General features: G+C 37.4%; 2 protein-coding genes across 2 annotated transcripts in view; both read right to left on the bottom strand.

The window, feature by feature from the left end:
- Positions 1-9,269, bottom strand: part of RNF43 (ring finger protein 43) — a 61,400-nt gene extending 52,131 nt beyond the window's left edge. Inside the window, exon 1 of the mRNA XM_021704066.1 lies at positions 8,814-9,269. Within this exon, the coding sequence (XP_021559741.1) occupies positions 8,814-9,065 (252 nt within the window). The 5' untranslated portion in view covers positions 9,066-9,269. The remainder of the gene's footprint in view (positions 1-8,813) is intronic.
- A 6,310-nt stretch (positions 9,270-15,579) lies between these two features.
- The window catches only part of HSF5 (heat shock transcription factor 5), a 42,360-nt gene continuing 38,799 nt past the window's right edge, over positions 15,580-19,140 (bottom strand). Inside the window, exon 6 of the mRNA XM_021704553.1 lies at positions 15,580-15,650. Coding sequence (XP_021560228.1) covers positions 15,580-15,650 — 71 coding nt within the window. The remainder of the gene's footprint in view (positions 15,651-19,140) is intronic.

The following is a 19,140-nucleotide window of genomic DNA, read 5'->3' as shown; positions in this document are numbered from 1 at the left end:
CAGTGTTTCCCAATTATCATATATTTATATATGCCTAATAGTACCCTTTTGATATATAAGCATGCATAAAATTGGTAGGCACATGATAACTGATTATGCTACTTAAATTATAGTTGTATTATGGTTACTTTCCATCATAACAGAAGTATCCTAGATTTTTTAAAAAACAAATAGTGGTCTTGAAGATAGTTATGTTGCCATCTTAAACAACTACCACTGCTTCAAATTCCAAGGATCAGAATTTCTAAATAATTTAATTTCCTATCTCCAAGAGAAACGTGAGCCTGTGCTTATAACTCTCAAAAAAACCTCTAACTTAAATCACCTTGATTATTTTGGTGTTTCCGAATTTGCATATATTAAACACAAATTCCAATATATTAAAAAGTATCAAACAAAACAAAATATATTCATGAACTGTAATGTTTAGAACCCAGATCAAAATTAGAGTAGCTAGGGCACCTGGGTGGCTCAGTCGTTAAGCGTCTGCCTTCGGCGCAGGTCATGATCCCAGGGTCCCAAGATCAAGTCCCACATCAGGCTCCCTGCTCAGCAAGAAGCCTGCTTCTCCCTCTCCCATTCCCCCTGCTTGTGTTCCTGCTCTCGCTCTCTCTCTCCGTCAAATAAATAAATAAAATCTTTAAAAAAAAAAAAATTAGAGTAGCTAAAGTAGCTTATCTGGTATTTTTAAAAACAAGCAAGCAAGGAACAACAAACTTTTTTTTTAAAGATACAAAGTTTTCCATTATAGCAAATAGAAATTTAAGGGCCCAATGATTTCTACCCTAGGAAAAGCAGTAGAGAGTAAAGGATAGAAACCAAAAAAAAAAAAATAGAAAGTAACCAAAGTTAGTTTTACAGTCTCTGTTTTTTGAATTTAGTAATCAAACAGACATATACAGCCACAATTGTTCTACTTATATCAAAACTAATTAGTAAAATATTCTTTATTCTTATGGACCTTTCCATGAAAACACCATAATGAAAGGGTTGTAAGCACATTTTGAATTGATGTGGTTCCACTTAATATCTGGAGAGCACAATTCCTTTACTAAATCAATATAAGTAGATGCTTGTCACATACCAATTTTTACATCTGAGGTCATCTTAGGTCAGGCCAACCTTCTTACAACTGCATCATAATACTGTTGTCTGTTTGACTTCAAGTAATGTATAGAAACACTTTTTTTTTAAGATTTTATTTATTTTAGAGAGAGAATATGTGCGAATGGGGGAAGGGGCAGGGAGAGGGACAAGCAGACTCTATGCTGAGCACAGAGCCCGGCAGGGGCTCAATCCCACAACCCCAATCCCATGACCCGAAATCAAATCAAGAGTCGGCTGCCCAGCCAACTGAGCCACCCAGGCACCCCTATACAAATACTTTTTAAATTAAGTAAGCTGAGGATAAATTAGTTTTGAGAATTTGGTATTGTTTCTTGAAATAATCGGGATTATTCTAGGATAGCAGTCATTAATCTGGAGTCCTTAGATCCCTGTATCTCAAAGACTCTTTCAACTCACTGAGATTTTATGCAAAATTGTAAGTACATATGGTCAGCAACTTTTCTCAAATCCTCAAAGGAGTCTGTGACACCAAAAAAGGATTAAAAATCACTGTGTTAGGGTATCTCAAAACCAGAACTGGGAATCACAAGTTTAAGGACTAAGAAGGTGAGGTCCTTTGGATATATGCCAATATCTTATAATCACAGATTTAAAGTAGTACCCCAATTAATCTTTCTTGGAAAATCAGAATTTCCTAAAAAGCAGAGGTTGAGCTCTCTATTAAACCAAATAAATGCTGTGTAAAGGAGCACCTCAAACATATTGATTAAAGCCATGTTTATAATTTAGAAGCAGCAATCAAGGAGATACTGTGCTGTCTGAAAGTCAGAGGAGTAAAGGAATGGAGCATGTTATATCAAACCCAAAGCACTCAAAATAATTGACTTCATAGTATACTTAGAAATGTGATGACATAAATAAATCTGTTTCATCCTACAGTTATCTCCCAGGTATCAGAGTTACTCAGCACCACCATCATGTTCCTTACATTTATTCAATAAATACTTATTGAGTACCTATTACATCTAAGGCACTAAGTATACTAAGGCACTACTCCCAAGAATACAGCTCTGAACTAAGGAGACAAAGATCCCTGCTTTCACAGAGCTCATATTCCACCAAGGGGACAGAGACAAGTACAAAAGTAAATATTACTGTATGTCACATGGCAATGTTTATGAAGAAAAACAAAGCAGGGAAGGAGAATATGAGCCCAGGAGGGAATAGGAAGAGCCCTTCAGCATAGGACAGTCTAGGAAGGCCTCACTGAGAAAGCATATTTGATACCTGGGGATGACATCTGAGAGACTACACGAAGAAAATACCTGGGGTATAAGTGGGACTCACACGTGGAAGGGCCTTGGGTTGGGAGTATGCCTGGCTTACCGGAAGGACAACGAGGAGGGCAGAGTGACTACGGCAGAGTGAGGAAGTAAAAGGTCAGGGTGCCAGGCAGATCCCGATGGGCCTTACAGGTCGTTGTAAAGACTTTGGCTTTTGCCCCAATAACAGTGGGGAAAAGAACAATGAATGCAGGTCAGAGCACGGGCTCATAAGGCTTTTTGAGACATAAAGTTGTCAAACTGCTTCACCAATAGTTTTTTGACTGGATCATCACACTGAAAAACATAGGCCCAAATAGAGTAGATATCTCAGCCTTTGACAATATTTTAGCTTTTTAGAATTCTCACTCCGTAGAACTGATTCCAGAGAAATCCACATCCTTGAAAACCTGAAAAATTGGATTACTCGTCTATCTCCTGCAGAGCAGACTGGGTCCATCTCTGTGCAACTTTGTTCTTGGATAATCTATTTGCTTTCTCTCCCCCATTATGTTTCCTTTTCTGTAAAATGGAGTAAATATCACTTATTCTTATTTGGCTTGCGGGTATTTGTGAATCATTTTAAGCTTCTTGGAAGAAAACTACTATGTAAATTCAATGGAATATCATCAACACACTCTTCTCTAACAATACCCTACTCTACCAATTCTGGTTCCTAACAGGACATATAAAATAGTACTGTACTCATTTATCTTTTTCCTCTACTGTACTTAGCAATCTGAAAGAAATAAGAGGAAAAAAAAGCGCAAAAAACGTCCCAACACTTTCCAGTGAATAAATTGTAAAAGCCCTTCTATTAAAAACAAGAACAAACAGGGTCGCCTGTGTAGCTCAGTCAGTTAAGAGTCTGAGCCCAGGCTTTGATCTCAGGGTCGTGAGTTTAAGCTCTGCGTTGGGCTCCACGGTGGGCACTGAGCTACTTAAAAAACAACAACAAAAGCCAGGAGCCCCAGAAATGTCTTTAATATTGTATAAAAAGTAAACTATTGGTTCCAGCTCAGCTCATGATCTCAGGGTCATGAGACTGAGCCCTGCATGAAGCCCCACATCGAGACCCACGTTGGGTTCCATGCTCAGCACAGAGTCTGTTTAGGACTCTCTCTCCCCCTCCCACTCTCGCTCCCTTGCTCACACTCTGTCGCTAATAGATAAATAATCTTAAAAAAAAAAAAAGTAAACTATGGCTAATTTTTACATAAAGAAAATTACAACACACACAAACCCTTTACTACAAAAACCAAGGAAATGTCTACCCCCAGAATCAGCTAAATAAACACTAAATAGCCTGATAGGTGTAACAGCCAGAGAGGTACAGCTCATTTATTGCCTCCTATTAATCACAGCAATTTATGAATTTGAATTTACAAAATATTTTCTGGATTTCCACATGAAATAAAGAACTTTTATGTATACAAAACTGTCTGATGGGTGCTTATAAAAGAGAAACCTTCTTAACTTGAAAAATTATCATTAAACATATTCTGTAGCTTCCCTCTCTCCTCTGGGTGCCAGGCTTCTAATAACAAAGCCAAGTCAAGAGAGGCTCTGAGCTGGGACTGCAGAAGGCAAGCACCTAAGACTGTTAGTGCACACAGTGGAACTACGTCTGATGGTGTACTTCTGACTCTGTTCCAGAGTCAATTATAAATTAATTGGATATTCTGCACCTCCATTAACATAAATAACTGATGGTTGACTGTGCCTTGAATATTTATACTTATTTTAAAGGCTGGCCTCAAAACAAAATCCTAAAACTTTGAAATCTCTGCTTCCAAGGAGCCCCAACTTGTGCAAAGCAATGCATATGCTATTTCAAAATCTATGTCAGGTTCCTGTATTAGATAACTTACCATGGTCTGTTATAAAACGAAGAGAAAGATAATGAAAGTTGTTACATAAAAAGGTAGATAGTGATTAAATAAACATTCTGATTTACAAATATCGTTGCAAATGAAACACAAATGAGAGAAACAGAAGGAATACAGAGATCATTAGAAATTAGCAGGATATAGTGTATTCTGGGTCAACCTCAGAAAACAGTACTCATCATTTTCATTCCTTTCTAGTCTGGAAATAAATGAATCATTTATACAAAGCCCACATGGGTGTTCTGTTCATTTGTGGCATTCTTTTTTTTTTTTTTTTTTTTTAAAGATTTATTTATTTATTTGAGAGAGTGAGAATGAGAGAGAGTACATGAGAGGGAGGAGGGTCAGAGGGAGAAGTAGGCTCCTCACTGAGCAGGGAGCCCGATGCGGGACTCGATCCAGGGACTCCAGGATCATGACCTGAGCTGAAGGCAGTTGCTTAACCAACTGAGCCACCCAGGCGCCCCATTTGTGGCATTCTTTGATGTACAGAATTTTAGAGCTGGAAAAGCTTGGGCTCTAGGGTTCAAGTTCCAACTATGCCACCTACTAGCCACATGACCTTGGCAGATAATAACACTTTGAGTCTCAGTTTGCTTAACTGTAAAATGTGAAGAATAAAAGTAATGTACTTCTCTCACAGAGTTATTATGAGGATGCAACGAGCTAATACATGTAAAGTGAACAGCACAAGTTCGCAGTGCACTATTATATTTGAATCTCTCATTTTTACAGATGGGGACTCTAAAGCCTAGAAAGATGAAAACCATTTTGTCCCAAATTTACCCAACTACGTAGTGACAGAGTCAGAGCTAAAAGTCAAGCCCCTTGAGTCACAGTGTAGTCACTTCATCAACTACAGTTTGCTAAAGCAGTATCTCTCTGGCTTTGGCCAAAACTTTAATTATAAAGATTTCTCTCCCTCCTCAAATAATTCATTTCAGGTCCTGACTACAAATAAAGCAAAAATGCAAAGATAGGAGAGCTACGTGTTGACTAATAGGTAAATTAAGGGGCAAGCATAGACACTGCACAAGGGGGAATTTGTCCAGGAGGTGTTCACTGTTAGTGGCAAAATGCTAAACCACCACAGTTGCCACTGTAGGTCTGAAGCCTCAGGACAATACAACCTAATCTTGATCATACTTTATCCTAGAGTCTAAGAAAATCCAGGACAACCCGCTAAGCAGGAAGAGTGTGACGGTCAAAGAATTGTTGACCTCTCTTGTGCAAAGCTACGATCCTCTCGCTCTTTTGCTTCAAGAAAAAAGATTGATTTTGAGTTGTCCTGCTGAATGATATTTATAAATAAGGAACAAGAATTGAAAAAGAAAATAGGACTGTAATCACTTATAGAAGTGGTAGCAGCAACATTACTAGAAATAACAAACATTGACAAGACGTAAATAAACCAGAAAACTGGACAGTTAGATAGTGCATAAGCTCTAGCACATTTTCCATCTACAATGGCATAAACCAGGAGAAAAAAATATATTCAAATGAAAAATAAAAACAGTAAGAAGTTATAATCACTATCATTTAGTCCTTTTTATCGGACACAAACAAGGAGTTAGGAGATATGGAAAGTTTCCTTGACATGGATTAATTGAACAAAATGTAAAGAAATGTCAAATTTTCTGAAACTCTCTGGGAATTCCAGAAACCACAACAAGGTTACTATTTTTTTTTTTAAATCACTGTTCTTGTACCTTTACATTTGCCAGTGCAGAGCATCGCCAATTTTACAAAGGCCTGACTACATCTTTGGAGACAAACTTAACAGGCAGCTAGAATAATTCATAGGCAAAAGGATACATAGAATTATCTAAAATTCCTCAAGACCAATAGAGAAGACTGCCTTCAGATCTGTGACACCAGGGTACAGCTATCTCTCAAGCAAGCTGAAATGCAGCAAAGCACAACTCTAAGGGATATAAACTTCAGTTACATGGAAGGCTTGGTTAACCACAGTTGAGTAAACCTGAGCTGCACTGTAATCTGATAAGGAACAAATAGCATGGATTCTAGAAGTGTAAACCATGTGTCCCTAACACATTAGAGTTCTTTGAAAGAATTAATCAAATAGTAGATAAAGAAGAACTGGTGCATATCATCCAAAAGGTTGTTTTCGTATTTTTAAAATAAAGTCTCATAAGAGGCTATTAAGACAATTTGGTAACTATTGTGGATTAAAAATTGATTAATAGGCAATAAACTAGGACCAATACTGACAGTCTCCAGCAATTAATATTAGGCTAGTGTACACGTTTATTAATGACCTAAAAGAAGGTTATGTGTACACAAAAAGTGAAGAAAGACTAAAAATTGCCAATGAACGCAAACCTACCCTATAATAAAACATGAAAGGCATTGCTAATAATAGATACAATGAAATTCCCTCATCACAAAGTAAAGAAACAACATTTTAAAAAGTCAATAGCTAAAAAAAAAAAAAAAAAAATTAGAAGGATTTACAAGAGAAAGAAAAAGGGAAGAATAAGCAAAGATATGATCAAGATTGGTAAAATAATGAATGGCAAAGAGAATGCCAGTTAGTCCCTGTTACATACCTTTTCCTTTATGAATACACAGAGCTTTATGATAACAGAAGACAACACATTTAAAATAAAAGAGACACTATTTTATGCAGCATATAATTAACCCACTGATGCTGCCACAGGACATTAATAAGACACAAAGCTTAGTATGGCTCCCAAAGACCTCAGAGATATCAAAATATGGTTAAAAAGTAAAATCACTTATGGAAAAAAATGAAAATGGAGCATATACCTCACACTTCAGGGTATCAACTAGGCAAGGTCAGCAAGAAAGTTTCCTTTCCAGTTACCGTCCAAATTATTTGTGATTTCAGCTTTTAAATATTCCTAATTCCATCCTAGAGCTCAGATTAAATGAATAGACTCTTATCCAAAAATTCTTTTGCCATTTTTTTCCAGATACATTCTTTTTGTCTGTTTATTTTTCTGAATAGCCAAGTCCTTCATTTCATCTAATTCTCCTTCCACTTCATTTATCCCGGTTTCAAAATATTGCCTAAAAAGTGATCATGAAGAACCACAAAATCATGTACGTAAAAATGCATGTTTGGAAGAGTTCTATAATTTGTTAAATTTTCTCATCTTTAAGTAGACAAAAATTTGAATTCATGTAATACTTTGGTTCTATTCATATCACACAATTAAAATCTGAGGCTGGATGCTGAAGTAAATCATACTTAATAACATTGTAACCTATGCCCAAGAGCTACAGCAAGAAGTGCCCTTTTATAAAATGAATTTTAATCAATAAGGAACATAATTCTATGGAGTAAGACACTAGAATGCCACAGTAAAAAAGTACAGCCCTTTGGGCTCTATCTTCACCATGGGGAATGAGCAATTCATCTATGAAAAGCTATGGCCCTAGTCAGTTAATAAATTCAATACATAAAGAGTAGGCTATGAATTAATTATAGACAAAATTCACAACCTGAAAGCCTAAGAAACTGTGTCTGAAAAGCTTTGTGGGTCAATAAAAAAAATGTTAAATTAAAATTTTTTCGGGCGCCTGGGTGGCTCAGTTGGTAAGCGACTGCCTTCGGCTCGGGTCATGATCCCAGGGTCCTGGGATCGAGCCCCACATCGGGCTCCCTGCTCGGCGGGAAGCCTGCTTCTCCCTCTCCCACTCCGCCTGCTTGTGTTCCTTCTCTCGCTGTATCTCTCTCTGTCAAATAAATAAAATCTTTAAAAAAAAAAAAAAAAAAAAAAAAATTTTTTCAAAAATAAAATTATGTGTAGACAAGACCAAAGGAGGCAAGTTTCCACCTTGTGTCCATTTTGTAATGCAGTCCTCTCCATTTTGGGCTTAGCAATAGGGTGCTACACGTGGTATAAAGCCAGCCATAGCATTCAAGCTTGACCAAATTTTAAAAGTGACACAGTGATCAAATATGCTCCAAGGACATTCTAGAATTTCAGGGTGCTGCTGACCACTGTAACCTCCTCACAATTGTATGGTAACAGATGGTAACTAGACTTACTGTGGTGATCACTTTGTAATGCATACAATATCAAATTATTATGTTGTACACCTAAAACTAAATAATGTTGTAAACCAATTTTACCTCAATAAAAAAAAAAATCAACCTCTTCGGTGTTCACTTCAAATTTAAACAGGATATAAAGTATGATCCTCATGTCAATTAAATACAAGTCCATACATATTTAATCTATCAAAAAATAGTGGCCAGAATACATCACTTGCAAAGAATGGCCTTATTAGGGGGATCTAAAAAGGCAGTGCAATAGCAGAGTTAAAAATAAGCAGATGATCTTCTAAAATGTGGAATTTCATGTTTCTTCTTTAGCAGAAATAAGGATTTGTTTTAGAATGCCAATAAGGCAATATCCTTAAAAGAGGAAACAAACAGAAAACTAAACAGCAGAAGCTCTTGTACGGTATTTGGTTTGAGAGACAAAAGAAGAAAGGCATAGTTCGAACAAATGGAAAGTGAAATATAATAAATTATCCTTACCTGCATTAATTTTCCTTCTGCTGGAGTTATTTCAGCAACACCAGCAAAAACACCTTCCAAAGTGAGATTCAGTTTTCCTGTGGGGTCCACTTTCAAGGGGATCACTCGGATAATAGCTTTCTGCTCTGCTGATCTTTCCGACTCCACCGCTGCTCCCAGTACCAGTCCTGTGCGTCCAAAGCCTGCCTGCAGGGTAGCCATCAGCAGCCAGGGCCAGAGGGCAGCCAGCTGCAGCTGGTGGCCACCACTCATGCTACCAGCTGCAGCAATGCACTTCGGCCATACATACTGCTTCCACGAGCCAATTCCAAATGCAGCTTCTCAGATCCAGACAAATGGAGGAAAAGAGAATTGATGCTTCAGTTTCCGAAAGCCAAGTCGTAATTTTGGCCCTTCCTTTCTCTAAAGTATATTCCCAAGAACAGGTGGCATTCCTGATCTGTCAGGGCAGAGGGTGTTTTCAGCCCACTTCTGCTGCAGGTCTGTCATTTTCTCCCATCTTCACTGTGATTAGTAAAGATATCACCACTTCTCTTTGGAATTTCCAACTTTGCTTGAGGTGGAATGTCACATCCCGAATCTTTAGTATGTCAGTTCACTCGGTGCTGGTCTTCCATATGCATCAAGTTGCTGAACCATTAAACCCAATGTTAATGAACAAAACAAGGCAAAGTAAGTAATGAAAGCCATGCATCGAAGGTGAGAGTGAAAAACGCCAGCTCGGAAAATGAGATGGTCCTTTTTAAGCCACAAAATTTGTCAATGGTAAAAGACTAAAGATCACAGGAAAAAAAGTGTTGTTGTTTTGTTTTGTTTTGTTTTTTAACGGAGGAGAGGGTACGATACTTCAGGCCACACCTTGAGAGACGTCCAAAGATGCTACAACATGTATTCATAAAAGTTTCCACATTAAACTGTATTTTAGTGTAGCCAAAGTTCTAGGCCCATTGAATTTATAATACTTTTCATGAAGTTAAATATACTGTCATTTTTAATGTTCTACCTAAATTTGCCTATAAATTAGATGCTAATTTATGTCTTCACAGATTACAGGATAATCCTGAGTATCACCTCCTTTTCCAACTTTCAAAATTAGAAGAGTATTTGAGAAGGTTAGCTTTCCAATTATTTTTCCCAGTTAAACGATATTTCTATCTTTATTTTCCGTTCTCTCCTAGGGATTCCAGCTTTTATTCTCCTGCTTGAGAATGCCAAGCGCTTTGATTTCCCAGGAGATGCTTTTGGAAACTACTTTATTATCCAGATCTTATAATCTGTAATTTTCTACGTTCCTAAGTAAAACAAAGGACTATTCCTAACACATGTTCAAATTCCTTGAGGGGGTCGGGAATAAAAGGTAGGGGGAGTCGGGAGGTGATTAGTGTACAGGCTCTAAGTAGAACATCCTGAAAAAGTAAAAATAAGCCTGAGTAAGTAGATCTGTGCTATTTCTAGGCACACTTGAGAACTTGGGTCTTTGTACAAACAAAATCTTAGTTCTAAGAGATTAAAAATGTGCACCCCTAAGTAAACATAAATGCACTTCAACCACAAAGCCCGCCGTGTTCAGAGGTCAAGTTAAAAAAAATCTTATAAAGTCTTCGGAATAAGTGCTGAAAAGCCAAGCAATTGAACATGAACCTGTTATATAGATCCTTCTCTTTTGCTGAGGCAGAGGGAGAAAAATAAGAATTTCAAAAGAAATCTGCAAACCTGTTGCGCTGTCGGGCCCACCGGAATCCACGGGGGTGAAACAGATTCAATTATGCTTTTATAGGTCCTGCTCAAAAAAGGTTTCAACTGCTTAACCAAGTACAGCTCATTCTTCCACCTTCTTACTCTGCAACCAGACCAAGGGCCCCACACTGCAGGTAGGTGCCGAGAAATTCCGCAGCCTGAAAAAATAATCCATGCAGGTCAAAGGCAAACACTTACTCCAGGCTTAGAGCTACTGTTCCCAAGAACTCTAAAAAGCACTTATAGAGGATCCAAAATCATTTCTGAAATCTCCTAACAAAAGTTCTTTTTCTCCCCGAACAGCATATAAAATAATCAAATCTTGAGAGAGAAAAGGAGCAAAGTAGCAAATACACCAGCAACAATTCACTACCAGGAACACAGAAAATCCCAGAGGGAGAAAGCAGTATCTCTGAATCATGGATGGGCTTGGAAAGTTCGGAAAGATTCAAGTGCTTCCCTTCCAGAAAGACAATTCTGGATCAACTCCCTAGAGCAGGAAGCCTGTGGTTTGTAATTGGTGTTCTAGCTCTGACTCCCTCCCCTGGGACTGCAATCACGCTCTCTACCTGCTGACACAAAGTGAGGGTGGAGCAGCTAGAGGCAACCACCCCCCCTCCCCGCCCCGCCCCACCCCACCCCTCTTCCTGGCTGGCTGCTAGGGCCAGGGCTTCAGGGCGCGCACTTACTGAGCCAGACACGTTCTTTTGCGCTCTCTGCTCTCTCAGCTCCTCTACTCCCTCTATTGAGCCACAGCCAAACTGCATCCAGTTCAATGCTCAATAACTTTCTCTGGGTAAGCAAGCTACCACACGTAAATCAAGTCCATTCAAACAGATATCTAAGCAGGTTCTGCACCCAAGAGAACATAAATGGTGGCATGAGGAAATAAAGAGAATAAAATAATGAAAACCCAGAACGTGAAAGAGCGGACACAAGATTTTACAAATATAATTTCAAAGGGGTTTCTGCTCTTTCCAGGTTTTAGTGTCTATAAACAGCACAATGCTAGAATAAAGTGATCCAGTGCTGTAGTCCTTATTGCTGTCTCAGGTCTGCTACCCTGGCAAGAACCCTGTCCATTTTACACATAGTTTTTCTTCAGCTTTTACTTATTTAAATTCAGCAGCTCTTTTCTAAACTGTGCCTGTATGGAGCTTTTAGATCAGGTTGATATCAGAAGTCTGGAACCTATTATTTTCTTCTCACATCTTTGGAGAGTGAAATAATACTATGGATCACACCTATGCCCTCAATGTAAGATTGCAAGTAGTCTATGTCATAAATATAAGCAAAGGGGTAAAATATATATGCTTCATGAGAAGCATGTAAGGCAAAAAGAAAACCAATTCTTGGCTAACTACCACAATCATGAACTTTTTTAGTTACCTTGTCATTAGAATGCAAAAGTTTCTAATATATGTTTCTAAAATTTGAATTTTCAAATTTACCAGATTATATTGACTGTGTCCAGACACTTTATTTTTTACCTATTGCCAATAATCTCTCCAAACTGTATAAATGTACAACAATGTGAATGTGGTTAACACTATTGAAGTGTACACTTAAATTGTTTTTACACTTAAATTTTAGTTGTGGTAAGAAGCACAGAAGATTAAAAAATGTTTTAATTGTACAAATGAGAACATACAAATTGATCATCTGTAAAATGTGGATAACAATAATTGCATTGTAGGTTATAAAACAATGACACAATGCCTCCAGAGCAAAAAAGTATGAGTGCTTTCTTCACCTTGAGCATTTTTTCCCTAGAGAAGGTTTATGAGAGTAATTTTGACATTTTGGCCTAATAACTGACATAGAGCAGAGAAATAAGCTCTAAAATAAATTCTTAATTTAGCACGTTTTCTTTATTGGTTGGACCTTAAGAACACAATGCAACTATAACCTTTACAACTCTTTTCAAAAGAATTTTTAAAAATCTCTTATGGTTTTGTATTTTTAATTTTATATATATTGCATAATAGCATAGCATAAATAATGTAAAATATACATTACTACATATTTGATAGAGGCAAAAACATCTTTAAACAAAAAGTGACCTACCAATGGACTTTGCCTCACCTGTTCCTGCTTGAAACTTGCAAAGGAGTTAAGAGACCTAAACAAACCTAAGAGTTAATATACATACTTAGGTGAAAGAAGGAAAAAAAATATAGATGTGGTTGCCCTCTCTTGAGGAAACTGCAAGATCTAGGAATGATGATAATATGTTTCATGAACCTGGGTATCCCGTGAGATACTCAGTATCCACCCAAACAGCCCTATATAGTTTACTTCCCTGATATACTGTGTTTACTAGGTCACCAGAATTGACAAGCAAGAGATCTCCGGCTTATCCCACAGGGGTTGATATATCACAACTCCCAAGGGATGTCATAAAGCTGTCATTTCTGTGGTAATGAAATGCCCATCTCACTGACGTCTACTCTACCTAATCCTACCCATGAGAGAGATCATCCTTCAGGGTCTGTTTCCATATCTGGATTGACTAAAGCTACTGAAGACTATTCATCCTTTTCCTAAAAAAAAAAAAACAGTTTCTATAAACATGTCCAAGAATTGTCCTTATCCCTAACAGCATTTTAAAGATTCAATCTCTGTTCAATCTCTCTTCAATTGCAAATGAAAAAAACAAAACAAAACAAAAAAAACCTGACACTTTTTTTAAAGTTAGATTCTTTGAAAAACAGAACACATTCTCTTTAAAATTTTGCTATTATTAATAATAGTCATGACAACTGAGGTTTCTATTGATCACCAATAAAACAGTAAAAACAAGCAAGACAAGTCCAGTTGAAACACTCACTTTATTGTTGACTGATTGAAATTTATCATGCTTAAGGTGCTGAAATACTGAGGTGCTAGTCAGAAACCTTGTTAGTATGTGTCAGGCCCTACTGGCTAATTCACACAAAGATTTTATTTTATCTTTTGCCATTTTTCCCAAGTCAGTGATGATAGCTTTAGTTGATAGGTAGCAGGCATGTGAGTGTAGCAGGAGATCCAGCTCCTTGGTCTGTTGTAGTCATATATAAAAAAGTTTGGAAAGCTGATAAAGGTATTTCATTAATTAAGCCTTAAAACCACTGAAACCAAATCTATGCCAAGGTTTCTGCCTGACACATTTCCTCAAAAGATATTATTTCTTTCAACATATACAAAGCTTAAAAGGCATATTAAGGGAAGGAATGTCACCTACACCGTTTATCAGCTTCTCAACGTGACAGAGAAAAGACAAAGTTCCTTCATTTGGAAATTGGGTCTCCTCTTCACATACTCTGCCAAAATACATAGTCTGGCCAAAAGATGGAGGAGTCTTGATAATTTGTTCATCTTTTAAACCTTGCTAATAAAGGTGAATAAATGCCCATCACATGGACATCAACCAGTCTAATCAGATGGACCAAACAAGTCACTTTTCAGAACCTACCTTCATACCTAAACTGAGTCACTGCACACCAATACAGAAATCATCCTTTTCCAAATAACTACTATCTCTGTAACATTTCTATGGTTTGACATCATTGTAAAGGCACAATGCGATTTAAGAAATGAATTGTTACACTCACAAAGAGTAGCATAGTATTTATGTCATATCACTAAGTGTCTTTTCTTTTTAATTAGTTTCATATTCTTAGGCTTTCCTTTTGTTCCTGCAATTCTTATTAGGACAACTGAAACAAAATCCAGTAAGAAAGTTCTAGCCAGTTTAAAAGACTTTAAAATCAGAAAGTTTCTTGCTGTCATTGGATGAGCAAGTGAGGGATCAACCACAGAAAGTGGACACCCAAGATACCTCTCCTAAGAACTGGTCCCACAATCTTCCTATTTGAATTTAGAATCCTACAGAGGGGATAAAATAAAAATGTTATGGTCTATCCCATTATCCAAAATTCTCTCAGAAGCATAAAGCAGACATAAATTATTAAAAATGTCAGAGGTACAGCTTCCGTTAAATGACTACTAATCAAGTTTTTCCCAAAATTTGCACACAAGATCTCATATAGATGAGAATTTATACAGACTGAATATAAAAAGCTAAAGCAAGAAAACAGTGTTAAATCTCTTAATGTTTTTGTTCACACATTTTCCCCTTCAAAATAAATATCTTACACATGCATCCTTTATCCTTCTATCCTGAAATATTAATAAAAATATAAAGCTTTAAAACTTTTAAATCTACCAGCATTTATAAATATAATAAACAAATTACTTTTCTTTAGAAGACATTTAAATAAGTGATATGTAACAAAACCTTCTTACCATTTATGATAATGAATCATTAAAATTAAAGAAAGATGAAAATAAAAGAATGCTCCCATTAATATATAATTATGCTCCCATTAATATAAAAGAATCAGGGGTTGTTAAGTGTGATGGATGGTCCAAGTCCGGATGCCTTGCTTTTGAAACAGAATGCTGGGTTAGGAAGTAAGAGCATTTCCTGGTTAATCACTTAGAAAATTAGCTCTTTCTCAGAGTTTCTTCCCTGGAATTCCTGACCCCTTTAGACCTGTGATCTTGGTGACCTCACATGCCTTTGTTTCTCACACAATCTTCTCTAGAAGGATCACACTGTGACTTGAAACAGATAGACTGAACTCCCCCTGGAGTTGTGCTGACTACAGTTTGAGAGCGGCAAGACGGCAAATCAGCACACACACACAGATTATTCTCCAGTACATAGATGCAGCAGTTTTTAGATGCTTTTTGACTGTAACAGAAGGCCAGGACTTTTCATTTGAAAGGGATCTGGGCAGCAAAGAGAAAAAAAGGGGGGGGGGCTGCTTGATGTTTAGTAGTTCGTCAAGGTAAATAGTCTGAACTGAACAGCTGTAGTAAATACCAAAGTCCCAATTCTCAACTAACAAAATTCTCAATTAACAAAACAAAAATACTTTTTTTTCCTTAACAGAACTGAAAAAATCCCAACAGTGTGTCATGTGCAAGGCTAGTCTGCCTCCAGCTACAGCTAGTGCACAATGTCACATTTGTCATCGGTTCCTCACTCTTTTAATTCTTCCTCCTTTGGAAAGTGCTCCTGCTTGCAGGCCACATCCACCAGCAGATGAAGATCTAGAAAGAAAGAAGGTTTGTTTACTCACTCTTAGCCTCTCAGACTGTGGAGTTCGATAGATAAGTCTTCAGACAAGAAGAACAAGTTGCTCATGTTTAAATGTAGAACTGGATCTAAAATTATATTCTCATCAGATTCTCAGTTTTCAGTCATTCCTGTACCTCTAAAGCGCACAGATGCAGCCCAGTTGTTAACCCAATGAGACCAGTAAAGTGTACAATTTATATCTTTTCAGTGATGTGGCTGAGCCTCTTTTCATTTCAACTGCCTTTTATTAGAAGTGAAAAATTAAGGAAAAGTGTCAAAGGGATCAAAGTGAAATATACACACACAAATGAAGATTCATTTCTTTGATACAGTAACAAAGAGTGGGTGGAATATGAAAAATATGTGGGACTATGAAAAAGTCATGCCTTCAGAAATACAATGTTAAAATAAGTAATCACTATTTTTCCAAAGTTGACTGACTCCATAAAATTTCCACTTACTGACAACACAGCTGCTCTCTTGTAGAACACCTATCTGAACTGTTGTAAAAAAGAAACATACCCTTCATGGAAGTCAAGAGACAAACAGGGTTGGTTCACCAAGAATGTAAAGAACTAAGGGCGCCTACGTGGCGCAGTCGCTTAAGCATCTGCTCTAGGTTTCAGCTCAGGTTGTGATCTCTGGGTCTTGAACTCAGGGCCCCACCTCGGGCTCTGAGGTCAGTGCGGTCTGCTTGGGTTTCTCTCTCCCTCTCCCTTTGCCCCTCCCCACCTAAAATAAATAAATAAATCTTTTTTTTTTTTTTTTTTTTTTAAAGATTTTATTTATTTGAGAGCGAGAATGAGAGACAGCATGAGAGGGAGGAGGGTCAGAGAGAGAAGCAGGCTCCCTGCCAAGCAGGGAGCCCGATGCGGGACTCGATCCAGGGACTCCAGGATCATGACCTGAGCCGAAGGCAGTCGCTTAACCAACTGAGCCACGCAGGCGCCCAATAAATAAATCTTAAAAAAAAAAAAAAAAAAAGGAAAGAACTAAAAAGTGAACCCTTAGCTCAGGTACTAGATTTTGTAATACAAAAATCTAGGATCATGTATAGAAGCAGGGCTAAAGGGCCTGAGTAACACAGGCAGAAGTAGAGATCATAATGTGGCTTTTAGATTCAAGCTAATTAGTTTACAACTTCTAGAGCAACATACATATTTCTGGTTTATAACTTCTAGACCAGGGAACGCTTTTAGGTTTGTTTTGAAGTTTACAATTTTGCTGTAGTAGCACTTGGAATTAAACTAAACTATACAACACGAGTCCTTAATTTAATTCTAGATACAGACTTTTATCATTATATTTCTAGAACATAGCTTTTGTGCGATTGATCAACAGAGTGGGCAAGAGAGCTAATTCAATAAAATAATTCTAACATATTTGAGAAAATCCAGAAAGCATATGGAATAGTAACTAATTTTTGCCCTACTTTGTAAAAGGCAGGCCAGTCACTAGAGGCAGGTAAACTCATGTGGTAAACTACACTACAACCTATCCATAAAGAACAAGTGATTTGGGGCACCTGGATGGCTCAGTTGGTTAGGCGTCTGCCTTTGGCTCAGGTTATGATCCCAGAGTCCTGGGATCAAGCCGCCGCATCAGGCTCCCTGCTCAGCAGGGAGTCTGCTTGTCCCTCTCCCCCACTGCCTCCTGCTCAGGCTTTCACTCTCTCTCTCTCAAATAAATAAATAAAATCTTAAAAAAGAAGAGCAAGCGATTTATCCAGATGAGCATCTTATTTATCTTTACTTAAAATTCACTTCTTGTACATCCATGATCATAGCAGCATTACTCACAATGACTGAAAGATGGAAGCAATCCAAGTGTCCAAGGACAGATGAATGGATAAACAAAACGTGGTATATACATACAATGGAATATTAATTAGCCTTAAAAAATTTAGGAAATTCTGACACATGCTACAACATGGTTTAGCCTTGAAGATATCATGCTAATTGAAATAAGTCAGTCACAAAAAGACATATACTGCATAATTTCACTTATATGAGTATCCAGAGCAGTCAGATTTATAGAGACAGAAAGTGGCATGGTGGCTGCCACGGGCTGCAGGCTATTCTGGGAGTTACTGTATAATGGACACAGTTTCAGTTTAGGACAATGAAAAAAGTTCTGGAGATGGATGGTGGTGATGGTAGTGCAACGATGTGAATGTACTTCATGCCACTAAACAGTACAAAATGGTTAACATCCTAAATTTTATGTTATATATATTTTACCACAAAACAGCGCTTTTTTACAGTCTATATAATAACAAAAAACAGTCTTATATTTATATAACATCTTTTTTTCAAGTAAAGTACATTATTAGAAGGTCAATTAATCCTGAGGAGTAAATTGCTACCAGGAGTTAAGAACCTCTACTCTAAGCTTTATGGTTAATAAGTAAAGCCAGTGGTTTCTCAACCTCATTGCACATTGCAATCACCTGGGGATCTTTTAAAAATTACTGATGCCTAGGGTTCCTACCGCCAACATTCTGATTCAGTTGATGTGGAGTGCGACCTAGGCATCAGGATCTCTAAAAGCTGACCAAAAGATGTAGGAATAACACCTAATTATGAACATTCTCTAAACACCTCAGCTCCATATCAGAAGAAGGACAGGCCCTATGGTAATAGAACATATTACAGGTAAAGGCTAGAAAAGCCACTACAGATTTCATATGGGGAGGCAAACTGAAGAATAGCAGCGATAAACCCTCTTTTTTTTTTTTTTTTCTGGTGACAAATGTCATTGATTTCATGCTTATTAAGACTTTATCACATTGATAGGTTCAAATCATGGACAAGAACATATGACAGACAGGCTTGTTTAAAAAGGCAATAGCCAGTATGGCTCTATAACAGCCTCAGAATGAGTTATGTAAAGGAGTGTGCACAACAAACCCTCTTAACCTTAATGACTGGGCTTTAAATTAGCATTTGGCATGCAGCTTCTAATAACGAGCATCTAAACATAGTAATTTTATTAAAGTGAGCTTCCTTCATTAACAAAGCTGCCGGTCAGGGAGTTAAGAGTATAGAGACCAATAAAAATACAAAAAGACATAGACTAGCCTGGTGCTACTTGAGGTTTATATGACTTCATTTAGAAGAGAAGCTTGCATACCCATTTGAGAAGGTAAGTATTTGGGGATTACAGTAGCTCAATTGGTTTGAGAGCTGAAAGGCCTTGAGGGACAAGAGCATTGCATCTACTTGTTTGGGAATGTTAATTCCTACTGAGAGCACCCTCTAGGGCTTGGGGATTATTATCTTAATGAAGTCTCATCCATAATCCAACAGCTACAAAATGGGAAGTCCTTTCTTAATTTTTTTTAAGATTTTATTTTTATTATTATTATTTTTTAAATTTTATTTAATTTTTTGACAGAGAGAGACACAGCGAGAGAGGGAACACAAGCAGGGGGAGTGGGAAAGGGAGAAGCAGGCCTCCCAC

Source organism: Neomonachus schauinslandi, chromosome 15 (assembly GCF_002201575.2).
Source record: "Neomonachus schauinslandi chromosome 15, ASM220157v2, whole genome shotgun sequence".
Lineage (NCBI taxonomy): Eukaryota > Metazoa > Chordata > Mammalia > Carnivora > Phocidae > Neomonachus > Neomonachus schauinslandi.
Note: the sequence above shows the minus strand (reverse complement) of the source record. Positions and strands in the feature narration are given on the sequence as shown.